Source organism: Epinephelus fuscoguttatus, linkage group LG23 (assembly GCF_011397635.1).
Source record: "Epinephelus fuscoguttatus linkage group LG23, E.fuscoguttatus.final_Chr_v1".
In the NCBI taxonomy this organism is placed as follows: Eukaryota; Metazoa; Chordata; class Actinopteri; order Perciformes; family Serranidae; genus Epinephelus; species Epinephelus fuscoguttatus.
In genome coordinates this window covers 2793820-2820148 of record NC_064774.1, presented here as the reverse complement: position 1 = coordinate 2820148, position 26329 = coordinate 2793820, and the positions used below count along the sequence as shown (strand labels likewise).

Here is a 26329-nt window from a genome sequence, read left to right as displayed (position 1 = left end):
TAAAGGTAACATGTCAAGGTAATGAAGCAGAGAAGCTCCCATCAGGCTCTGTGTGGTAAATCTGTCTGAGCTGAAGAGATAAACTTTGTTTGTTGACTTTTAATTCTGTTCATGTTGGATGTTAGTTCACTGTGAGGTATCAGAGCTCTCTGTGTCACATGTTCATACCTGCAGTGACTGTTTGACTCTCTCACGCACAGAAAAGGTTAAACCCCAGAGGCACTGATGCAGCAACTATTTTTAAAAGGCGAGCTCTCTGTTTTTAAAGTATATGTTGCTGCGTCTTTAGTTTTAGACTCGACAGCTGCTGGTGATACTTTCTCTTACTCTCAGACACAAACCACACGAGACAATACATGTGATGTGTGTAGAGAGGCGTTCAGGAGGCTCTGCTGAAACAACAATAGTTTGTACAGGTTGATAATTTAAAGAGGCAACAGATAGCATCTTTTCCTAAATATATAAACTAGTCCATAGCCATTGGTAGCTTTGTCACCTTCTACCTATGCCAGTCCTCAATGCCTATGTGCAGTTTCACATAGATTGACCACGTCAGTGAGTAAAAAAACGTGGGACCGACAGAATGACTGACTGACAGAATGACACACTGACAGTTTCCGTGATTATGTACAGCATACCATACCATGACTTAGTCATACCAAACATTAGAAAACAACAAGGTAGCGTTTATTCTAGAATGGGGACTGTTTACATGTGCATATTGGTATAATTCCACTGTGTTTACTGTTGTTTGTACTGATACTGTGCATATTGGTGTCATTTACTGTGAGCTGTTTGTACTGATACTGTACATATTGGTATCATTTACTGTGAGCTGTTTGTACTGGTACTGTGCATTCAGCAATAATTATTTGCATTACTATTTGTTTTTTCTTCAGATAAATCTGATAACTGTTGCTCGGTCTCTTTACTCATTTATTTAGTAGAGTGTCCACACACCTTCTCATTCTACATATACATGGAGGTATACTGGTGGCTTTACAGCCTACATTTTATTGATTATCTCTGATCCCCACGCTCAGTTTGGTCGTTGCGACAGTGCAACACAACACTGCTGAAGCCAGGTGGCGCCAAGCTAAAAAACACCTAATCCTATCTGTTGCCTCTTTAAGAGTTAACTTGTGCCTTGAGGAGTCTCTGTCATCTTTTGTTAACCAGCATTCGAAGCAGCCTGATACTTGTTTTTATCTTTATTAAAAATGAACATGTTGTATCACAGAGCTGTAAACTAAAGAAAGAATGTTGAAACAGTTTAATTCAACCATATTTTCAAGCACAGCAAATAAAAAAAGAGATATACAATTCACATCATATCACCTGAAACACAACAGCTATGTTATTTTTAAAGCATAATCCTACAGGACAAATAAGAAATAACTTTGAACCTTGATATGTTTATGAGCACCAACATAAAGCTATTGATCTCTCTATGACACACACTCACACACAAGCAGAGTAAAGACATGTAAATTAGCAGTAAACATTTGATACAAAACACATAATAACAAGAATCTCTTCAGCTCTGATTATTTTGCTGTAGAAACATGACAACAGTGATACGATGTTATCAAAGTGACATTAGTGTTACACTGTCTTTTTTTGTTTGTTTGTTTGTTTTTGTTTGTTTTGTTTTGGTTGTTGTTGCTGTTTTTTTCTTTTTTTTTTACAGTGTAAGGTTTCATAATTGAAGTGGAGTTATTCAATGCAAGAAAAAAAAAAAGAAACTTACATGAACCTCAGCGGAGTCATTTTTCTACAGCACACATTGATATAAAAATAAAAACAGTAGGACTGTCCTGATTGTTAACTGAAAGTTTCAAAAGATGTTCAAAAATGCAGTCCAAACTGAAAAGTCCGAGGCACTCTGGGGTAATACTAAAAATCCTTTAATAAGCACAGGGATATCAACGTGTTTCAACTCAACGAGTCTTCATCAGGATATGAGCCAGTCAAATTACAAACAGGTGTTTAAATCACTTTAGGAATGTGTGAAAGATCATGTGACCGGATCATGTGACAGATCAAACAGCCTATGCTGAAAACAGCAAGAAAATAAGTAAATAAACATATAAATGACAACAATTGCATGACTGTGTGAATCACAGCAGTCGTCAGAATAATGAAAAATACAAATACAAAATTTACACAGATGTGACTGTCAGATTTCAACAATAAAGGATGACAAGACATTGAGGCAGAACAGCAGCATCAAAGGAACCTGTGACGAGCTGTTCAAAATACGACCACAAGTAGAGACAGGCAGGAATAGCACAACAACAAAGTTAAAACATCAAAAAAGGGTTGTCAAGCAGAGTGTACAGACAACTATCACAAGACAGTCAGCGCACTACATATGTAAAAGGCCATTGGTACGTCAAGGAAACCCACAAAATATACTCAGTGCCAAAAAAGGGCAGAGAGACTAAATTAAGGGAGACAAAATGACAGTCGGACTGCAAATTCAAAATGATGATATATGAAATATTTAGACTGAACATTTCATAACAAAGACTACAGTGACTGAATGATTCATGTGACCAAATAAACAAATAATTCCTGTCACTTTAAATATATTGAGTAGTCCATATAGTTAAACATATTAATACCTGTAACAGAAAACAATTATTACCGGCAATATTACAAGAAGGGAGAAAAGTCTGTCTCTTCATTGAGACCAGGGTGAGCAGTGGCCTTCAATGTGTAAATCCAAAAGGTCTCACGCTGTAGGAGGCGCTTCAGTCTGTCCCCTCCTCTCAGGCTACTGGGGACTACCTCAATGGCCATGCATTTTAAAGTGTCAGGACTGGTGTGACCAGCAGTTTTGTAATGTTGGGCCGTAGGGTAGTTTGGGTTTTGAGTTCGTATGGCGTATTTGTGTTCAGCCAGTCTTTCTTTGAGCTTTCTTTTATGTGCGGCCAACATAGAAGCAGTTACATTCACACTCCAGTTGATAGACAACATGTGTCGTGTTATAATTAGCAAAGCCGCAGCAATGAAATGTCTTTTGACTGAAAACATCAAGGAAGGGTATTGTCTCTTTTCATATTGTGGCAGTGTTTGCATGTCCCACACCTAAAAGTGCCTTTAGGTTGGGGGAACCACACATTGATATAATTCTGAGTTTGGGGAATTTCAGAGCTAAATGTTTAAGTTCTTACTGATAAACTGAGAGTGGATTCTTTAAAAAAAAAAAATAAAATAAAATATATATATATATATATATATATATATACATATATATAAATATATATATATATATTGCATTAAAAAGTGAAGTAATGCTTTACAAATTCAATGTGAAGCAAAATACGAAATATATAATATAATATAATATAATATTTTTTCAATAAAAATAAAAAATCAGCATTTTAATCTTTGACATTTGTAATTTTTGACTTCCGATTAAATGAGGTGCTGCTGCCTTGTGCTTACAAAACGAATTTGGTTTCTTCAGAGGAGGAGTGTGTTGTGTTGTGCTTTATGTAGAATGTGCTTTCAAATTTTCTGGACTATGGTAAAATGTATTGTTTCAGCGTGCATCATTACAGACTATAACTCTCTTTATGTTCATTTCTTGATGATGATCAGTATTAAACAGTGTGTGATGTGAGTTTATGTTGGTTGTCCGCAGTGTTGCTGTCTGATGAGGGGAACATGTGGTTGGTCTCACTGTGTGTTTAAATGTCAATGTGCCGCAGAACAAAGACAACACATCAGCATTCCATCCTAAGAGCTTCTGTATTAGAGCAGCGTGCTCACTCTATGCTGTTCTCAGATCCGTGGCCCAGAACCTCAGTTGGATCTCTCGTATGGTTTCAGCCTGTTTTCTCCCCGAGCTGGGGGTGATGAGAGACATAGAGGAAAAGAAAAGGAAGATTAAAAATAAAAGACATGCTCTTTTTGTTACTCTTGGCAGTTATTATGCAACACAAGCACACTTAAGGTGAAAGCTCAACTTAAAGCTCTGATTTATTCAGGAATTAAACTGATCCCAAAAGCACTCCCGCTCAGTATTTTCAGGTTCTCTAACCACCATTTGTGGAGCATAGATGTTGTACATCTGTGTTGTTACTGTAGTTTGTTTCATATCTTTAATATTTGAAAATTAAATTAACAACAGGAGGTTCTGAGAAGGAATAAAATACAGCCAAAGAGTGAAAAGAAAAAAGCACCTCTTCAAAATGTTTTCAGAGGAAACAAACAATTAGATGTCTGGAAACAAATCAGTGTGTTGATGAGAAGACATACAAAGAAAGAAATGAAAGTTAAATACAGTCACAGTGATGAAAGTAAAATGATGAACCTCTTGTGTCTTCCTCCGCAGCTCCTGCTCCAAGGTCTTCACCTTCTCCTCAAACTCCATTCTGCTCTTCTTCTCCTCCTGGAGCTGAGAGGGAGGAGAGAGATGAGGAGAAACACTGTATTAGATGAGGAACATTTACTCATCACTACTGACTCAGGAGAATATAAAGAGAGAAATGTGTTTTTCCTCTGAACAGGTCTGTGTGTGTGTGTGTGTGTGTGTGTGTGTGTGTTTGTTTGTTTGTTTGTTTGTGTGTGTGTGTGTGTCTGTCTGTCTGCAGCTTCTTCCGACAGACAGACAGACAGACAGACAGACAGACAGATGTTGATGTCAGAGCAGGCAGTGTAGTGACAGTATTGAATATTGGTTTTAGGACTTTTATTTTAGTTTAAAGGGCCAGTGTGTAATATTTGGCATGGTTTATTGTCAATCTGAATCTGAATCTGAATATTCTATCCATTAATATGTTTATATAAGTGTATAATCGCTATAAAATAAAATTTGTTTGGTTTTCGTAGCCTTATAATTATGCTTATATATATATATATAGCAAGGGCCTTGCTTTAGAGAGGTCGCCATCTTGCGCCGCCATGTATGTACGGCAGCCCGAGCGGACAATCCAGCCAGCCAGAGAAAGCGTTTCACGTGTATAAATAAACCAACGAAGACAGCAGAAGGAAGGAAGAAGGAGGAGGAAACAGCAGAGTGTTAGTAGTTCATAGATAGAGAGTAGTGAAAAGTTTTTTTTAGTTATAAAGTTTGCAACTTCACTCCTTGTGATGCACTCTCTGCAGCGCTTTTCCACCTGATGATATATCTCCCCAACGATGGCAGCAGTAGCACCGAATCCCATCCTGTGCATTCAGCCTCTCTTCTCGCCCGCTCAGCATCAAACACATGGAGTTCCTCATCTGTATGCTCCGGCTCAAACAGGTATGGCTCTGGGTCTGTGTCCGCTACAAGAAACTCTTCAAAGTTGCGTTCAAAGTCGTCCATTGCAGCTACTATAGTCCGGAGATATTGCTAGGCTAAATAAACAGCTGAGCTCTGTTTACAGGCTACGCTGTCAGTCAGTGTGCGGGCTGGAGATTGGTGGAGCAGAGAGAGGAGGGGAGTCCCCACTCGGTATGGTAAACGAGTATGTGTGTATGAAGTGTGTGTGTTACGCCAGAAGAGTCAGAGTTTGGGACGGAGTCTTTTACCCCCTGGAGTGTTACCGGAGTTTTTGGAGTGCTCAAATAAACGGGCCTTTTTCCTGAATGCTCCTCTGGTCTCCTGCTCGTGAGGGATTCATTACAATATCGTAACATGGTTTAGATTTCTAAATAAATATTCACCTCGTCGATAGATAGACCTACTCCTGAAAAATTTGTGTCTGCACAAGGCTTTTTGTCCCTATGAGGCCACCGTCATTTACCCGACGGGAGGGGTGAGCGAGTGAGCCCTGCAATCTAGAATTTGACCACTGATGTCACTGTTTTCAACCCATTTTACACACTGGCCCTTTAACAAGATTTAATGAATGATTTTGTTTTGCTTTGTTTTGCTTGGTTGGTGTTGTTTCACTGGTATATGCTGAAATTTAAAAGAGATTATTACACATGAAAAAAACATTTAAAGATGGAAACAGATCAGTGTGATGAGGAGAAGAAACAGAGAGAAAGAGTTGAGCAGACATGTCAGTCAGATTCACAGAGTTAATAATAATCATATTAACCTCTCTTCTCTTGGTCTCGAGTGATTATCCAACACCATCACAGCTGAGGTAACAACTTGATGAGAGTCATTCAGTGTGTGAGTTGATCCAAAGAGCCTCCTGCTCAGTATCATCAGTTTTTCAAATCACAGTTTGTGGAGCATGTTACTGTTGTGGCCATTGTGCTCTCAGTCTGGACTCTACTGACTGTAATGTGAATGAAGAACAACATACAGGACCTGAATGTAACACCTGACTCACTGGAAACACTCAGCTGTCTTCTGTTGTTATTTACATGTAAACTGTGTTTAACTGCTTCCTGTTCTGTAGTTTACGGTGCACATTTCTGTTCTTACTTCAGCTGGTTTCATATTGAATATGCAGAAATCAAATCAACAGTTTGAGGCTTTGACAGGAATCAATAATACAGCCAAAACATGAGAAGAGAAGAACACATTGTGAAAATGTTTCCAGGGGAAGAAACAGGTCGATGGCTGGAAACAAATCAGTGTGTTGATGGAAGATACACAAAGTTATACAAATTCATTCACAAACGACTGAAGGTTATTATTTGTGTTTGATGTGATTTCTTTGTACGTTAATCAGGATAATGTCAAGTAAGGAAAATGGGACAAGTATGTAAGAAGATGAACCTGTGTGTTCTTGTTCTGCAGCTCCTGCTCCAAGGCCTTCACCTTCTCCTCAAACTCCTTCCTGCTCTTCTTCTCCTCCTGGAGCTGAGAGGGAGGACACACATGAACACATTACATGTGATTAAGTACACTGCCTTAATGTCTGGATATAAATGAATGTTTTCTCCACATTCATTTCAATAGCTTTTTTTCTCATGCAGTTAAAAATCAGTGTTTCACATGTGATCATTTTCCTTTCTGATATATATGAAAATAAAATAAACTGCTGAAGGCTTTAAAACAAATAGTTATTACAGTTCACAAATAGACAAGAAAAAAACCTGTTTTAAAAATGTTCAGGGAGAGGAAACACTGAGATAGCTGGAAACAAATCAATATGTTGATGGAAATATTTACAAATAAAAAGAGCAATGAAAGTTAAATACAGTGACAGTGATGAAAGTAAAATCATTAACCTGTTTTGTCTTCTTCTGCTTCAAGGTCTTCACTTCTTTCTCCAACTTTGTATTCTTTGTCCTCTCACCCTGGAGCTGAGAGGGAGGAGAGAGATGAGGAGAAACACTGTATTAGATGAGGAACATTTACTCATCACTACTGACTCAGGAGAATATAAAGAGAGAAATGTGTTTTTCCTCTGAACAGGTCAGGCAGTAGTTGTTGTCAGCAGCACGTTGGTTGAATCACACACATCACACATTATCACACTGATCACAGCTGAAGACTCATTACTTTAGTTTCTCTGTCTTTTTCTTCTTCTTTTTTTTTTGCTACCAGGGAGAAAGATTTAAAGAAAATATCAGTGTCTTAAGGTCTACCATGATGAAACCAAACTCTTTACAAATCAATAATTTACATGAAGTTGGCATGTGGTGTGTTTATGGTCAGAGTTAGAGGTTTTATTAATGCAGTGGAGGGAATTCTGAAGTTTAGTTTCTGTCATATGATAATAATGGATCAAGTGATTACTGAGCTGATAAAGGGGTAAAAGTGAGAAGAACAAAGAGCAGCTGTGAGACATTTAAAGATGGACTGAGGACAAACAAGACTGGAAACAAGACACAAAAACATTAGATGTCTGGAAACAAACCAGTGTGTTAATGAAAAGATAAACAAAAAGAGCAATGACAGTGAAATATATACTCAAAGTAAAGTGATGAACCTCTTGTGTCTTCTTCTGCAGCTCCTGTTGCTTCCTCTGAACTTGTCTCTCAGCTTCCTCCCTCCTCTGCTGCTCCTCCAGGAACCTCCGCCTGGAAACTAATGGACACTTTAACAAGAGAGAGGAGAGAAAGCTATGAGCTTACCACTCACTGAGAACAGGGCATAAAACAGTCTTGATCTCAGTGAGTTTGAATAGTAACCAAAGATGCAGAGACAATGACTCGTAGACTTGAACTGAACAAAATATATATATATATATATATATATATATATATATTTTTTTTTTTTTTTTTTTTAGTAAAGTGATTTGTGACTCCACCACTACTGTGAACCAGCCTGCAGCTCTTAAACACACACACACACACACACACACAAACAGACATGCAAGCAACATGAAGCACCAACACACAGCTAAGCATTACACACAGAGCAGCAGTAAAGAGTAAACCTAGATAAAACACAATAGCCATCATGTGGTTCTTAACACAATGTTAACAGATGCAGTTACATGTTCGCAGTATGGTCTCGTGCACTAACACACAAGCCATGCAACACACAGTTAGCCATGCTGATAGGAAAACATATTTCATACATACCCATGCAGAGTCGGTTGCCTGGCAACGGGCAGAGGACATAAAGCAAGTTAGCAGCATGTTAGCAGCCAGATATATCAACAACAGTGTTTAGATGAGCGTCTTGAGTCTTGGTGTGAAGCTGTGAGAGGTGAGACAGTTTCTTATCTCAGATGGGACAGTGTTTGATAGTTTAGAAGCTCTGACAGAAAAGTATGATTGGCTGAAGGAGGTGGACCTGTAAGTGACTACAGTCCCCTCTCAGTGCAGACCTGATGGATCTGCTGTTTGGGTTTGTCTGTTCAATAAAGGTGCTGAGTCCAGGACGAGCCTCGCCACTTTGTAAAACCACATTCCTCTTTAATTTTAATTTTCCTGCTCTTGTTTTTTCTCCCTCCACTGAAAGTGTCCTGTTTGTTAACTCACACTATTGCTCTTCTTTTCCTCTTCTCCCTTCAGAGACTTCATTTCTTCTCCAGAGGGATTCTCCCTTCATCCTTTATCAGGTTCATCTGAGGGGCTTCTCTTGGTCTCTGTGTCAAACAAAGGCAGCAGAGTTAAACTGTTAAACACATTAAAGTGCATTTTTTTATTTTGGATATGAAGTAAACAAAATAAATGTCATTTACACAGTGGTACAGTTCATATCACTATCTCCAACCTGTGAGAATAACTTGACTGTAATGAATCTGTGACTTACTGGTTCTGTTGTGTCTGTTTCCACACACAATAGACAAGTAACAGAATCAACAGGATGCAAACAGCCAAACTAACAGCCAAACCAGTGATGGTGGAAGAAGAACTGGACTGGACCTTAAAGAAATCATCTGAAATGACAAATGTGGCATTTATATAAAACTGAAGCTCTGCCATCTGAAACTAAAACAGTGAACACATTAAAATATATAATTCATGTTAACCTGGAACCTGGATGTGTGTCTCTGTGGTCTGGTTGATGTTCCTCTGTTGGACTCTACAGGTGAAGCTGTTGCTGTGTCTCTTCTCCACAGTCACTCTGCTGCTGACAGTATAGAGGTCATCAGGACCTCTGACTGTCTCTGTAGGTCCAGCAGAGAGGAGCTTTCCCTCACCGTCCAGCCACAACACCTCAGGCTCTGGATGCCAGCTTTTAGACTCACAGAGTAAAATCACTCGTCCTTTCTTTTGGTCTATCCCAGATAAACTGATGTTAGGTGAGAAGACAGCACCTGATGCTGAGCAAAGACAAAGTTTAACCAGGGTGTCAGTAAAAGGGACATTTCGACAATTAATTTACAATCTCCAAACTCTCAAAATTAAGAGAAGAACCTAATTAAAGAAGCTTCAAAATATCCACATTTGCAAAGCTTAAATGTGAGAGCATTTCACAGAAAAATCACTTTTCTTAATCATAAATAGATGAAAAGATTTTTCTTTGGGCTTTTGAACACAGACGGACTGCCCTGCAGCACGCAGTTTGCACACTGCGGCAGGGTAAGACGGTGATGATGCTAAACTTTATACAGACACCTGGGTTTCCGACAGCTGCTGTGCTTGTAGCGGTGGTGAGCCAGGCTTTTCTTCCACGCCAAAAGCACAAGCTACAACCCCTCCAGGCCTGGCTCCTGAGAGGGACAGGCTGAGGAAGGCTGGATTGTCTGTGCATGTTGTGCAAATCATCCAGGCTGCACCACTGCCTGTTCCAACGCTGGAGTGAGGAAAAGGGGCTAGATCCCCTGTCATGTGCAGTTGGCTCTTTTCTTTTCTTTTTGCAGTGTTTGATTGATAGAGGGCTGTCACATGCCACGCAGCAGTCACCCCTTCCTGCCATGAGGGTTTTGGCAATAGACTGGTCTTTGCCCACCCTCTCCTTGAGGAGGTTCTTGCAGGGGGTCAGGAGGCAGCGCCTGGTGATGCATGCCTCCTCTTTGCAATAGGATCTGTCATCGGTGCTCAAGATCTTGATGAAGGATCCATTAGGACCTCTGGAGCGCTCCTCTGTTGTTTTCATCCAAGACAGTTTTGCTGCTTGCATTTACCTCAGCTATGACAGTATGTGAACCAACTGGCCAGCCAGTGCAGCCTTATTGCTTTCTGCTTTGTGGTGACTGCAGTGGGGCTTCTGTCAGACCAAATCCCTCCTTTGTTACCAAGAACGGAAGGAGTTTGTTTGGGTCGAGAGTAATACAGTTAGATGCTTTTTGTACTCCACCCCATGAGCTGAATGAATGCACGGCTCCCATCACATGCACTGTATAGCTGTTTGTGTGCTTTGGTGATGGCCCTATCCAAGAAATACCCTCTGAGATGACTTTGTGAGTGCATCTTCAAAGCCTACAGGCAGGCGGGCAGAAACCCTGCCACTGTGGTCGACGCACACTGCACATGTGGTGTGGCAGTGTCTGCGGCCTTGTTCAGCAGGGTGTATGTCCAGGTGTACGCCCTGCAGGTTCATACGGATCTATCTCTTGGTCATGTCAGGCTCTTTTTCGTGGTCTGTGCTCACTGGAACGACACAGGACAGGTGAAACGGTCAGTCGTATTACACCTGACTACCCTTTTGAGCATGATACACCAGCATGTCTTTGTGTTCCTTGATGACCCAGGGAATGTGGTGTCTTTTGCTTGTCTTTCAATCCCTGCAGGGTTAGGCCACAGCTCCACCCAGTTCTGTGGCTCACCACTTGGTTTGGCTGGGGCCCCCTACTTCTACACTGCGCTGGTCTAGTTTATAATGAACTATGTGAGCTATGGTGACTCACCTTAAGCAGTATCAGTATCAGTGTGGCTGGGTCGATGCTATGTTGTGACAGAACGTTCATTCATCAGACTCCACCCACTGTACCCATAAAGTGCAGAGGAAGACGGAGCCTCTGTGAGATACTATGATGGTTACAATGCTGTAACCCTTGTTCTAGTCTGTTGCTCCTACACCATATGCCAGAGAGGGTGTAGGATGCCTCCTTACATAGGGTGGGGTCATTTATATTCATGTAGGCATGTTCTGATGGGTCAGCTACATTTATTCGGATCTCAGTGCGTGTGTAGTGACTGGAGGAGTAGTAATATCCGAAGACTCCAGTGGAGGGCTCCACTGTACTTATAGAACTAGGGTTACAATATTGTAACCTTAGTTTCTGTCCTTCTTGATAAGCAGGAAAATTTGGTGTGTTTGGTTGTCTTATGGTTTTCTTTCGACCCCCTGCAAGGTTAGGCAATAGTTCCAGCCCCCTACTTCTTAGTTATGGCAGCCTAGGTTACAAAGACGTAGGCCGTCTGCGGCTAACTGACCTTTAGTTGGTCAGGATCAATGTGGCTCGGTGGATGTTATGTCAAAGTAGAGCATTCATTTATCATAAGACTGGTTTGATATCGTACTCTGGTTGCACAGTTAATTTCCCAACATCAATGTCAGAAAGCTCTTGTCACCAAAGTCCTGAAGAGGAATGCTCAGCCTTCACCAAACTGCACTCTGAACACAAACTGTATTGTCTACTTACCAACAACAAGCTTAACTCAAGATTGTTTTCCCAGTTCTGGAATGTCACAGTGATATATTCCTCGATCAGAGAGTTGTACTTTGGAGAGTTTGAGTGAAATGTTTCCTCTCTTCAGTTCATCAGTAAACAGTGATGTTCTTCCTCTGTAGGACAGATTTTTTACATGCTCAAGGTTCTGACCAGCACGCAGCACATGGACAAATCTTTGTTTGAGGTCAAATCTCTTCCACTCCAATGTCTCTGCAGTAACATCCATCACAGGTTCCAGGTGACATGGCAAAATGATGTCATCACCAACTTCTGCTACTATCGAATGAGGTGGACCAATCAACTGAGATTCACCTGAAAGAAACAGATCTTCTTTATTAAATTGGCACTGTCTTCTAAAGTTTCCTGTTACATTTTGAGAAAATTTGAATATGACATTTTTTATCAACATGAAGGGATTCTTTTTCTCTTGTTATCCCCCTTTTCTTCTCTCAAAGTGTCTGTGCAGCGACAACGATGATTAAATCTAAAATTGGAAGGTGGGTTGCATATCACCCACTTCTGTATGGGGTGTCGTTTGTAAAGTGGCTCGCACTCAAAGTAACAGCAACATTTTATCACATTTAGCTTCAAACAATGTTTAAAAAAGGGGTGTGAATTTTTTTAAAGTCACTTTTCACCACATTTACAGAAATATCTGAAATATGTTAAATATAATGTCACAGTTAAATCTAAATATTAAATGTTATATCTAAATCTAAATGTTAAATCCAAATGATAAATCTAAACGTTAACTGTTGAATCTAAATGTTACATTTAAATCTAAATGTGCTTGGTGAAACTAAATACACTGCCGGTCAGCAGAAGTAGCAAAATAAAAGCTTGAGATGGTCAGACTGTGTTTATAGCATCAAATAACGAATTAAAACCAAACTATTCGGAGAAAATGAACACTTGAACATACATCAGCATGATAAGAACTACCTACAATGACAGAAACCATGTTTGGGGAAATTTTATTTGCTGTGTACTTTGTAGTTTTAAGTGTCCCATCTGCTAACATGGAGGGTGTGGAATTCATTGGTACATTCTCTTATCGGTACACTTTAGATTTAGATTTAACATTTAACATTTGGGGCGTCAGTGGCTTGGTGGTGGAGCGGCCGCCCCATGTGCAGGGCTGTTGCCGCAGGGGCTCGGGTTCGACTCCAGCCTGTGGCCGCTTCCTGTATGTCACTCCCCCTCTCTCTCCCCCTTTCACACTTGTCTTTCCTGTCGATTGAACGCTAAAATGCCCAAAAAATCTTAAAAAACAAGAAAAACATTTAACATTTAGGTTTAGATTAAACATCTAGATTTAGATTTAACATTTCAGTTTAACATTTAATATTTAGATTTAACTGTGACATTATATTTAACATATTTCGAATATTGCTTTAAATGTAAAAAGTGACACACCACTTTTTTAAACATTGTTTGAAGCTAAATGTGGCAAAATATTGCCGTTAATTTCAGTGTGCGCCACTTCACAAACCCCATACTTCTGAGGCACATGCAATTGCATTTACTCACCTCAAGGTGGTGCTATGACAATCAAGTTTACTTTTTTGCAATTACCTCAAACAGCCTAGCTTAGAGTAAAAAAACTTTCATCATTTTAATGTCTCAATTCATCATCACCTTCACTCCAATGGTCGTCTTCTCCAAAAGTATCAAGTTTGTCAATTTTCTTGACATTTAATATCCAGAATTCATCAGAAACCATTGGGCTAATCAGCTCAAAACTTTGGCAGGCTCATCAATGGACCTTACTGATCTGAACTTGTCAAGGAAACGTCTATATGGCTCAAGCAATTACAACCAAACTTGGCGCACATGTTCGGATGCTAGGTCCCAACTTCACTTCACTGCCTTTGGATATTTTTCCACTAGGGTGCGCCACAATTGTGTGTGTTTGTATCCCTTAATCAGCTACAGAGATTCATATGAAATTTGGTTCCCACAAGTTAAGTCATGACTCAGTGGTTGAATAAAATTGGGGAAAATTGCCTTGAGTGGGCGTAGCTCATTACATCAAATCTTAATTTCTAGACCTTTCGCATTCCAACTTCCAAATATCTAAATAAACCACCGCCACATCCTACAGAGCTGAAATATTTTTTCAGTGATTTAAGTTTGCCTCACTGCAACCTATGGTCAGTTCAGAAATCTGTCACTCTTGGCCCAGACATGATTTGCATCACATTTCAAATGTGTTTAGATATGTCAATTTGTGAGTCAGCAGTGACATCGAGTGTCTTACTGTAATTTAGTCTGTATGAATGGCTTTTTTTATTTCACCAAATATTGATTATTTATTAGTATTCAACAATACCAGAAGAATTATCTGTGATTTTCTTTGCAGAATTTTATCACCAACACTTTGATTGTTAAGCATTTTAAGTTTAAATTGATGAAGATATCACAGTATTGCATATGATGTAATGGTAACACTTAATAATCTAATCTAATACGTCCTGGGACAGTCGAGTTGTGGTGTTATATCATTGTATGAATCAGTACATGTAAAATACTTACCAGTTCATACTGGTATTTAAAAGTAGGTGCAAAGGAACAAAAGAGTAACATTTGTGCAGAGACTGATTGAGACTATAAGTATTTGGACATACCTACAGGGTGTTTTAAAGGGAAGGAGGAATGACTTATGTTGTAAGTATTTTGTAAGTACTGGGTATTTACAGGGTATTTTAGAGGAAAGGGGAGATAACTTACACTGTAAGTATTTAAGAAGTACAACAACTGTATAAGAAGCATGTGATTTTTTTTCCCCCTAAACCTAATCTAGGTATCTTTACTTTCTTAAACCTAACATACGTGACTTTGTGTTACGTATGAAACGTTATTCGTGTGGCACTAATTTGTTAGATATCATGTGAAATGCTGTGTGAGTTACCTCGACATGAGTGTGTTAGAAGCAGATGGAAAACCAAAACACTGACTGGTCTGAGTGGAGACTGAAGGGATAGTCCGTTTGTCTGGTGAGTCATCCTGCAGATATAATAAATAAACCAGTGACACACTGTATTAAAAGGCTTAAAGGAGCACTCAAACTATGAATTAGTGCACCTCTGTAAGGTTGGCAGAGTTGTGAGAGACAGCTTTAAATACAGAAAAAAGAGCAGCAGTAATGAGATTTTCAGACTTTAAGTACGGAAGTTGAAACGTAACATCTATTGAGTACTTCTTACAAAACAAAATGTTTTGTTGTTTCATCTTTTTATGTGACTTGACTGATTTAAAAATTCAGTTTTGAATCAACTAAAAAAATCTGTATACATATGCAGTGTATGTCCCTGCATGCCAACACGGCGTCGACATTTACTGCACACAAAGGCTATAAAATAAACTTTATTGCTGTTTTATAAACCACTGAGATTAAATGCACACTTAGATTTATTTGAAGACATGTAGAATAGACCAGAATAAATTCATAAGACGACGTACCTGCTGCGTGATGTGTCGGCCATTTTCCTGTGCTCAGCTTTACTGTGAGTGAACTTTGAGCCTTGACTGATATTTGATCACTGGTACAAAATATTACAGCTTCAATAAAAGCCAACAGGAGCAATAACAATGTGTCTCTGACAAGGGGGGTGGGGTCATGAGGTTGTTGTTGGGTCTGTTATCTGACTGCAGGGGCCAGAACAGGACGTGTTTATTGGGTTCACACTGTCTGAAGCCAAACTACATCTACTGTGTTATACTTGATTTGCAAAGTTAATGCTGACTGTAGAAGCTCTTCCTCAAAGAATTCTCTCTGCAAAACAAAACATCGACTTGTCTTTCAGCTGTCAGTCAGGGTTTAGCCAGTCATGTCAACCGTCACCTACCCACAAAACATGTGACACTGTTAATTTAAACAAAGTCAGTAATGGAGACAGGTGTCCTACAGTGCAGAGTGCTGCCCACCCTCACTCCCTACTCCCTAACTGCACTCAAAGAGAAGACCAAGCTGGAGGTTAAGGTTGGCATGATGTTCATGTCAGTAAAGAGTCTCAGCCAGCGCAGGTGTGTCGAGACGTGCTGAGTGAAGGGTAACTTTCTGTAGCAGTTCATGGTTGGTGTCCTCTGAACCACATTCTGCTACACACGGCCGTGTGATGAAGCCATAGCGAGTTCGGCCCCCGCTTTTGTCTCAACATCAGAACTAAACTGAACAGGAAGAGGAAGCTCTCGTCTACATTAAACTTGTGCTGTATTTCAGTCTGAGGGTCAGTCAGCAGCAAGGCAGCATGGAGGTTACAGCTCTCTGCGTCAGACTGTGTGAGTACTGAGTGTCAGCTTTAAGTCGTACATATTCCTGTATATATCATAGACAAGTGTGTGGGTGATAAACACTAAAGATATACAATTATTTTTACATGTTTCTTTTTGTGTCAGTCGTGATTGGTCCATTGAATTGTCGGGCAATGGATTCAAAAGAAACATGCACAGACACATGCGTATCATCTCCTGATATTGTGCATCATAACACTGCAACATTTGTGTGTGATGATGTGATGATGTGATGAGAGAACCCTGGTTCTATCTTTTGGTAGAATTTGCACGATCAAAAGAGTCTATCCATCAGACAGCGGAGAATACTGGTGTGAGACTGAAGGAGGAGAGAGAAGCAACAGTGTCAACATCTCTGTCACTGGTAAGGAAAAGTTTCTATGAGAAGGCTTTGCATGAAATTCTTCAGATTATCTTAAAGAAGAGACCACAAGATGAGCAAACAAATGTATTTTAGAGAAAACTCTTTTGTTCAGATGGTTCAGTGATCCTGGAGAGTCCTGTCCTCCCTGTGGAAGAAGGCAACGACTTCCTCAAACCTGGCAGCTGGTTTCTACAAAGATGGCCTCCTCATCAGGAGCAGCTCTACAGGAGAGATGACCATCCACAGTGTGTCCAAGTCTGATGAAGGACTCTACAAGTGTCACATCTCTGGAGCTGGAGAGTCACCAGAGAGCTGGATGGCTGTCAGAGGTGAGACATGACACTGTTTAAAATGTGTCAGTGTTCAACTTGTGCTCCAGCAGCTCTCAGAGACAACCTGTTACATACTGTTAATACTGTCATGATGTTACAGCAGATATGTTCTCTTGTCTCTGCAGCTCATCACAGAGAGACTTGTCCCTGTTCAGACCTCTTCATACATGTCGTCCTCGTCTTAAGGACGGTGTTCACCATAGTGATGGTGCCTCTGCTGCTGCTGCTGGTGGGACTGCTGCACTGTGGCAAACTCACAGTTACAAATAACTTATAGTCATGAATAAAGGTAAATGACTGATTAATGAAGCAGAGAACTTCCCATCAGGCTCTGTGTGGTAAATCTGTCTGAGCTGAAGAGATAAACTTTGTTTGCTCACTTTTAATTCTGTTCATGTTGGATGTTAATTCACTGTGAGGTATCAGAGCTCTCTGTGTCACATGTTCATACCTGCAGTGACTGTCGGACTTTGTCACGCACAGAAAAGGTTAAACCACAGAGGCACTGATGCAGCAACTATTTTTAAAAGGCGAGCTCTCTGTTTTCTCAGTATATGTTCAGGTTTAGTTCGACTAGTTTTAGATGCTGGTGATAATTTGAGCCTCTCACACACAGGCCACGTGAGAAAATATATGTCATGTCATGTGTTTGTACAATTGACCCTTAACTTAGCACCGCTCTCTGATGCAGACTGGCCAATCATGACGTAGCATCAGGCCGACTCAGACCAGGGTCCCATAACAACACAGCTGTGCTCCATTGACTCTAATGCAGTGGTTTCAGATTTGCTTCATTTTCAGGCTGGTTTTGTGGATTTGGAGCTAAATGTTGTGCCTGGGGCACGTCGTGTATTAATGATACTCGTTACCTGGAGAGGTTGGAAAAAGATAGACGTTTCTTCCCTGTTCCAAAACCAAAATCAAACCCTGAAAAGTGTAGGGTTAGCTAGCTAGCTACTGAAGATATAGCCTACTGAATGTATACACATGCTGCTTTTGCTTTGTAATGATTATAACAGTGAAACAAAGACCGACCCTGCTGTACAGGAACCAGTGAAGGGAAGCAGGGAAACTTTGCTGATATTGAACCAGCTGTGTGTCATCACAGTGTGTGCAGATGAACGTTGTTTGACTTCCCTTGGAGATCCCTGCCCATCCAGCAGCAGAGATCGGGGGTGAAGCCAAACACCGTTCATCTGCGCACACTGTGATGTCACACAGCTGGTTCAATATCAGCAAAGTTTCCCTTCATATTCATTGTCTTGTGTGGCGATCAGCAGTGATGTGGTGGTTCACTTTTACACTCTGATCTGTAGCCTATAGTTGGGCTTTAGCTTCTAACTATCTTTGTCTTTTTAACCTGTTGTTGCTGCTGAGTCAGTTTGACATCCTGGATATATCCTTCAAACACAGACTGTAGACCCCTCTGTCTGCTTCTTTCTGGAATCACTCTTGCATCTTTCCAAAAATATGATCATATTTCTTCAGGGAGTGCAGTTAGTTACAGTGTGGGCTCCATGCTTACTCTGACAGCTTGTTGGACCATCACAAAGGGGCGGGGCTTAGCAAAAGGTAAATTCCATATTTTAAAAGTTAACTCGTGTGTTGAGGAATCTTTGTGAACTTCTGGTCATCAAACAGCCTGATACTTGTTTTCTCTTTCTTTTTTTTTTACTCTTTATTAAAAAACAAACATTAAACATTAGATTTGATACAAAACACACAATAACAAGAATCTCTGATTATTTTGCTGTAGAAACATGACAACACTGATACGACCTCATCAAACTTACATTTGTGTTACACCATGGAGTTATTCTGAACAATTCATGGAGCTTAAATGATTCTAAACACTTTATGAAACGTTCATGACCCTCTGAGACAAAGCCATCAGCAGAGTCATTTCTCTGCAGTACACTTTGATATAAATCTGAGTTTGGGGGATTTCAGAATCAAATGTTTGAGTTTTTACTGATAAACTAGAGGTGGTTTCTTTGTAAAAAAATATATATTGCATCAAAACTTCAAGTCACGCTTCACAAACACAACGTGAAGCACAAAAATAGAATAAAACCCTGCATTTGACAACACAACATATTTTGTGAGTTTTTCAATGCAAAACATTTTTAAAAAATCAACATACATTCAATTTCTTCAGGAGAGGAGTGTGTTGTGCTTTATGTATATGATATGCTTTGTGTTTTCAAGTTTCCTGAATTGTGGTACAGTTTAACATTTCAGCGTATATCGTTGGTATTATGGATGTTAGCTGTCTTCATGGTGCTCTCTGGATACGCTCTGCTGCTCTCAGATCCAAGGTCACTTCCAGAATCTCAGCTGCTATCCTGTTGGAAATGATAGTGGGTTTTTACATCATATATCACATCATAGACTTTAAAACCTGCTGTAACCAAAGCAGGTTTAGAGTCTCATCCACACCTCAGGCAACAAAACAAACTACTGTTTTAACTAGATTCCCGAGTCAGGACACATTGTTCATCATAGACAGCTGTTGTTTCTCCAGTGTTATCTGGTGTTAACCAACATTTGGCATGAAATGTGTCTTAAATGAAGCATGAAGTTGGTTTCATGTTGCAATGAGATGCCCTGATGTTTGATTTGAGCTGCTGTACAATGCAGTGGTTAAATACCCCAGAAGGTGTCAGGGTAAATTCATTTATTTGTTTCTGTCTTTACCATATTAACAAGTATTTTGTTCTGTCGTATACATTATACAGAAAAGGCTGGGGGCACAAGGGGACTGACTGGAAAACTCTAAACTAGCTACAATATATGGGTTAAACTCAAGTATAGGCTGGGGTCTGGGAATTTGGGACTATAAAAGGTAAATTACTTGATGTAAGTGTCTCTGGCTTTAAGTCTGAAGTGATCTGCTTGGGAGTTTCAACAACTTGGTGTCTAAGATTTGCTTGTGAGTACTCTGAGTCATCTTGGTCTCAACAAAGTTAATGTTGAATGAATAAAATTAAAAAGAAGAGAGATGATAAGACAGCTGAGATGAACCTGTGTGTCTTTGTTCTGCAGCTCCTCATTTAAGGTCTTCTTTTTCTCCAGAAACTCCATCCTCTTCTCCTCACACCCTGGAGCCGAGAAGGAGCAGAGGGATGAAGACAGTGTATTTGATTAAATACATTTACACATTGCTTCTTTTTCAGGAAACACCAATGTGAGAAATGTGACAGAAAAAAGATGAACCTGTCTGTCCTTGTTCTGCGACTCCTCCTTCAAGGTCTCTAGTTCTTTCTCCAGCTCTGTGTTCTTCATCTTCTCACCCTGGAGCTGAGAGGCAGGAGAGAGATGAAGAGAGACATGGTGTATTTGTTTAAGTACATTTACACATCACTACTCAGGAGAATTAGAAGTGTGAAATGTGAAAGGCAGATAAGATGAACCTGTGTGTTATTTTTCTGCAGCTCTTCCTCCAAAGTCTTCAGTTTCTTCTCCAACTCTGTCTTCTTCTTCTTCTCATCCTGGAGCTGCTTCTCAAACTGAGACGTAGGAGCAGGATGAAGAGAGACATTTTAGTAGTTAATGTGAGAAATGTGTTTTTTATTCTTTCCAGTAGTAACTCTTAAGTGGTTAAGAAGTAGCAGCAAACTGACTGACCTGATTGTGTTTGATATTTATTTCTTGAAAGCACAGATTCTAATTTAAAATTGTTTTAAGTAATTACACTAACTGTATCCTCATGAACTAAACAACACTGCACATGTTCATTTGGAGATTGGTTTTACTTTAACGTTCACAAATCAGTTTTAGGTATAAGGTTAGTTTGTTTGTTTGTTTGTTTGTTTGTTTGTTTTAAGCTACCCGGGAAAACATTTGGAGAGAACATCACTGGCTGGTATATTATGAAATTTAAAGGTGACAGTTACCAATTTTAATGTAGCAGTGGTGATGATGAAGTTTAATTTCTGTCATATGATAATAATGAATAAAACCAACCTAAATTAATTAATTAATGTAGGAAGAACAAAGTGAAGCTGTGAGACATTTAAAGATGGAAACAGATCAGTGTGATGAGGAGAAGATACAGAGAGAAAGAGTTGAGCAGACATGTCAGTCAGATTCACAGAGTTAATAATAATCATATTAACCTCTCTTCTCTTGGTCTCCAGCTGATTCTTCAGGGTCTGCACTTCACTCTTAGCTTCCTCTTGTCCCTGTGGGAGCTGCCTGATGGTTTCAGGTTGTTTTCCTTCCATCTGGCAGTGAAGAGAGACAACAGGAAGATTTGATCAGAATCAGAATCAGAATCGGTTTCATTGCCAAGTAGATTTTCACATACAAGGAATTTGGCTTGGTGTATTGGTGCATAACAAAGAATTTAAAATATATAAAAATATAGAGTAATTAGGAGCATAAGTATAAAAAGGAAATACTATTAACAATTAAATATAAAATCTGAATGCAAATAACAATAATATAATAACAATATAAAAAATATGTACACTGTAAACATGAATAGGGTTGTGCAAAGTACAGATGTGCAAAATCAACAGAATACAGTGTGTGACAGGTGAATGACCGAGATGATGAAGAGATGTCCAACTGTGTGTTACAGAGGGGGTTGGGGGCAGAGTAGGTGGGGGTCTCTGGTCTTGTTGATGAGGCCAGCTGCAGATGGAAAGAAACTGTTTTTGTGGCGTGAGGTTTTGGTCCTGATGGGCCGCAGCCTCCTGCCAGAGGGGAGAGTCTGAAAGAGTTTGTGTCCAGGGTGGGAGGGATCAGCCACAATCTTTCCTGCACGCCTCAGAGTCCTGGAGGCATACAGGTCCTGGAGGGAGGGCAGATTGCAGCCAATCACCTTCTCGGCGGAGCGAATGATACGCTGCAGTCTGCTTTTGTCCTTGGCAGTGGCAGCAGCGTACCAGATGGTGATGGAGGAGGTGAGGATGGACTCAGTGATGGCAGTGTAGAAGTGCACCATCATTGTCTTTGGCAGGTTGAACTTCTTCAGCTGCCGCAGGAAGTACATCCTCTGATGTGCCTTCTTTGTAAGCTGATGTTCAGCTCCCAGTTGAGGTCCTGGGTGATGGTGGTCCCCAGGAAGTGGAATGACTCCACAGTGACTGAGGAGGCATTCAGGCTGGGCTCTTCCTAAAGTCTACAACCATCTCCAATGTCTTAAGAGCATTGAGCTCCAGGTTGTTCAGCCTGCACCAGGTCACCAGCTGGTCAATCTCCCACCCTCACTGGACTCAGAGTCCAATGAGGGTGGTGTCGTCTGCGAACTTCAGGAGCTTGACGGACTGATGACGAGACAGACTCTATTCATCCATTAGAGTGATTTATGCAACATAATCATAAAGTGAAAACTCAGCTTCTAATAATAATGTATAATTTAACAACATGCTAATAAATGAGTAAAAGTGAGAAGAACAAAGTGCAGATGTGAGACATTTTAAGATGGACTGAGGACAAACAAGACTGGAAACAGATCAGTGAGAGAAAGAGTTGAGCAGACATGTCAGTCAGATTCACAAAGTTAATAATCATCATATTAACCTCTCTTATTTTGGTCTCCAGCTGATTCTTCAGGGTCTGCACTTCACTCTGAGCTCTGTCCTTTAACTGTGTCTGCACCTGGAGCTGTTTGATGGTTTGGGAGTGAAGAGAGACATGGAGGAAGACTAGATGAGAGACATGCTGTCTATCAGCTATATGAGTGACTGTTCAACACCATCACAGCTAAGGTAAAAACTTGATGTGAATCATTCAGTGTGTGAGTTGATCCCAAAGAGAGTTATTTTCCCAGTATTCACCGGCTCATTATACATTATCCAGCTTATTACACAGCTAATTATCAGTTACATAAATAATGTTGTCTGCCTCCGGGAAGTGCATTAAAACCAACTGGATTCAACAACTTTTGGTGAGTTTTGTACTCACCCAGGCTTAGTGGACTGACCCGAGGCATAAAACTTGCGTAAAATGTCATTAAGCATGACTGCCGAGTGTGTATTCAATTCCGGGTTCTTTTGTTTTTGGCAGAGAAAGTCCGTCAGTATAGTAGTAGTAGTACAGTACAGTATAGTACAGTAGCCCATTTTGTTGTCTTTTTTGTAGGCTATTTATCTCATCTTTCGCCTGCTCTATCACTTGAAGCTCTTCAGGTGTCAGTTCCTTGTGCCGTTTTTCGCTTGATTTTTTTCTTTCCTTCTCCATTTCTTTTTCTTCAGCGGCATCCCATTCCTCAAAATCCTTGTAGCTACTCTCCAAATAAGTTAAAAGAAATGTTAAAATCAGCCACTTCTGTTTGTTTTTTCCCTCAGAAGTTGTTTGACAGCTGCAGTGTTGCATGGCAGCGTCCCTAGCAACGCTGGGCTACATAGCAACTGTGTAATGAGTAATTACACAGTAATATCAGACTGCTGAATGCTGCGACTGACCAATCAGAATACAGCATTTAATAGAGCCGTGTAATAAATAAAAATAAATACCAGTTAAATACAGTGACAGTGATGAAAGTGAAGTGATGAACCTCTTGTGTCTTCTTCTGCAGCTCCTGTCGCTTCCTCTGAACTTGTCTCTCAGCTTCTTCTCTCCTGGTGTGTTCATCCTGGAGCTGAGTTTAGACACATGATCTTTGATTAAGACATGTAAGGCAACATGACAACAGTGACACATGGACTCTTGACTACACACACACTCTGCATCTCTTACTACTGTAGGTTTGAGACTCTGTAACAAACATCTAAAGATAATTGTTGAAGCTTGTTATTTGGCTCATATTTGATTTGTATGTGTGTAACTCAGGAGAATAGAAAGAGAGAAATGTGACAGGAAGGTGAAAAGATCAACCTGTGTGTCCTTCATCTGTATGTCCTGCTTCAAGGTCTTCACTTCTATCTCCAAGTTTATATTCTTCATCTCCTCCTCCTGGAGCTGAGAGGGAGGAGAGAGATGAGGAGAAACACTGTATTAGATGAGGAACATTTACTCATCACTACTGACTCAGGAGAATATAAAGAGAGAAATGTGACAGGAAGGTGAAAGATCAACCTGTGTGTCCTTCATCTGTATGTCCTGCTTCAAGGTCTTCACTTCTTTCTCCAACTTTGTATTCTTTGTCCTCTCACCCTGGAGCTGAGAGGGAGGAGAGAGATGAGGAGAAACACTGTATTAGATGAGGAACATTTACTCATCACTACTGACTCAGGAGAATAGAAAGAGAGAAATGTGACAGGAAGGTGAAAGATCAACCTGTGTGTCCTTCATCTGTATGTCCTGCTTCAAGGTCTTCACTTCTTTCTCCAACTTTGTATTCTTCGTCTTCTCCTCCTGGAGCTGAGAGGGAGGAGAGAGATGAAGAGACTCTGTATTAGATGAGGAACATTTACACATTACATTAATGTCTGGGTGAAAGTTTCTCACAGTTCTTTCAATATTATTTGACATATATTTTGGTCATTAAGTAACAACTTAGTTACAATGTCTGAGCAAGTTTCACATCTCTGTGTGTGTGTGTGTGTGTGTGTGTGTGTGTGTACCTCTGTCTGCAGCTTCCTCCACTCAGAGGTCTTTGTATCCAGTTGACTTCAGCTTCTCCTCCTGGACGAGAGGATGGAGAGAGATCAGGTATAAGATTTGTTTATATTTATCTATTCATTATTTAGCTATTAGAAAAAAAGATTTGGAGAAAATGTCACTGATGAATTTTTGCAGAAACTTTTAAGAGATGATAAACCAGACTGTTAAAAACTGACCATTAACATGAAGATACAGAGAGAAAGAGTTGAGCAGACATGTCAGTCAGATTCACAGAGTTAATAATAATCATATTAACCTCTCTTATTTTGGTCTCCAGCTGATTCTTCAGTTCCTGCACTTCACTCTGAGCTTCCTCCTTTCTCTGTGGCTCCTGCTGGAGCTGTTCATTGGTCTTAGCCTGGTTTCCCTTCAACTGTGAGTGAAGAGAGACATGGAGAGAAGACTAGGTGAGAGACATGGAGGAAGACTAGGTGAGAGCAACAAAATTGCAGTTTAAGTAAAAATCTCAACTTTACTTAAAGCTCAGATTCATTTAGAAATGAGGTTTTTTTTTGTTTGTTTTTTTTTTTAAGTTTGAGTAAGAGAACAAAAATACAGCTAAGGGAGGACATGCTCAGACTCCTACTAAGTATTTTCAGTCTCTTAAACCAACATTTGTAGAGCACCTTTGTGTTTTGGTCTGGAAAAGGACTGGAGTCATTCAGCTCTCAGTCTTGACTTCGACTCAAACATTGTTTACATTCAGCTGTCTTCTAGTTCTCTTTAGATGTACAAAGATTGCTGTATAGTTTATCATACAGATTCAATAAAAAATAAATAATACAGCCAAAAAGCAAGAAGATAAAAGCAAATTAAAAAAAGGGACGAAAGTAAAGTGATGAACCTCTTGTGTCTTCTTCTGCAGCTCCTGTTGCTTCCTCTGAACTTGTCTCTCAGCTTCTTCTCTCCTGGTGTGTTCATCCTGGAGCTGAGTTTAGGGAACATGACAACAGTGACCAAAAAAATTCATTCACGTATATCAGACATTTTGAAGCTTGGCAATATTTTTATGAGCGAATGTAGAAAATGTTCTGTCTTTTGGAGATTAGAGTCTTTCAAAGGGATCTGATAAGAAGAAGTATAGGTGGCTGGAAATCTGTCTGAATGAGATCTTTAGTGGAGAATACAAATACAAACCTCCTTGGTTTTAGTCTGCAGCATCTCCTCCAGTATCTGAACTTTGTTCTCAGCTTCCTCCCTTCTCTGCTGCTCCTCCTGGTACTTCTGCCCAGAAACTGGCTGCCACTTTGACTGAAACACCCAGTACAGTAACTACAGAGTCAGTGACTATGAATCTTTGAATTGAACTGAACAAATAAATCTCTTCAGTATGTGATTTGTGATTTCCACCTCTACTGTGAACCATCCTGTTCAAAACTGAGCTTACACATATTAACAGTAGTTCCTCCTGACTCGAACAAAACAGAGAAACCATCAAGTCTCTAGGATTTATTTGTGCGTCTCATTAAAAGGGACTGTATATTTCTCAGTTGCCAACACATTCTCACTCCAATCTCATCACATATTGACACTTGGTGATGGATTCTCCACGTCAACATATAATGTGCAAGGTTCTGCCTGTTACATGTATTGTCTGCTTCCAAAATACATTTCTGTTTTAACAGGAAATGTACAGTTAGCATAAGGTCTCTTTCAAAATAAACACATTTTGTCTGTACAACACCAGGAAGTGAACACAGGCCTCCCAGGTGAAAGTCGGTGGTTGTTGGACGCATCCACCAGTGGACAGACTCTATACAAAGGACTCAGGGATGGTTTTTGCAGGAACTTCTAAAGGATGTGACCCTTATGTGTGCTCCTGAGTGCCTTGCCTCTCTTCAGCTCTGCTACAGCACCAACAATGTCCAACA

The 26329-nt window shown here is 40.0% G+C and overlaps 2 protein-coding genes across 2 annotated transcripts in view; both read right to left on the bottom strand.

Annotated features, from left to right (window-relative positions):
• Positions 1 to 3788: 3788 nt before the first annotated feature.
• Positions 3789 to 8950, bottom strand: LOC125883989 (uncharacterized). Its single transcript, XM_049568681.1, has 6 exons — positions 8833 to 8950; positions 8431 to 8448; positions 7833 to 7940; positions 7129 to 7203; positions 4325 to 4408; positions 3789 to 3857 (listed from the first exon to the last, which is right to left on the bottom strand). The coding sequence occupies exons 1-6, from the start codon at positions 8872 to 8874 to the stop codon at positions 3837 to 3839; spliced, it is 348 nt and encodes a 115-aa protein (XP_049424638.1). The 5' UTR covers positions 8875 to 8950; the 3' UTR covers positions 3789 to 3836.
• A 9661-nt stretch (positions 8951 to 18611) lies between these two features.
• Positions 18612 to 26329, bottom strand: part of LOC125883950 (trichohyalin-like) — a 55202-nt gene continuing 47484 nt past the window's right edge. Inside the window, exons 15-24 of the mRNA XM_049568613.1 lie at positions 24132 to 24215; positions 23931 to 24014; positions 23730 to 23813; positions 23410 to 23493; positions 22434 to 22517; positions 21023 to 21130; positions 20318 to 20413; positions 20121 to 20204; positions 19929 to 20005; positions 18612 to 19249 (exon numbers count right to left, since the gene is read on the bottom strand). Of these exons, the coding sequence (XP_049424570.1) occupies positions 19958 to 20005; positions 20121 to 20204; positions 20318 to 20413; positions 21023 to 21130; positions 22434 to 22517; positions 23410 to 23493; positions 23730 to 23813; positions 23931 to 24014; positions 24132 to 24215 (756 nt within the window). The 3' untranslated portion in view covers positions 18612 to 19249; positions 19929 to 19957. The remainder of the gene's footprint in view (positions 19250 to 19928; positions 20006 to 20120; positions 20205 to 20317; positions 20414 to 21022; positions 21131 to 22433; positions 22518 to 23409; positions 23494 to 23729; positions 23814 to 23930; positions 24015 to 24131; positions 24216 to 26329) is intronic.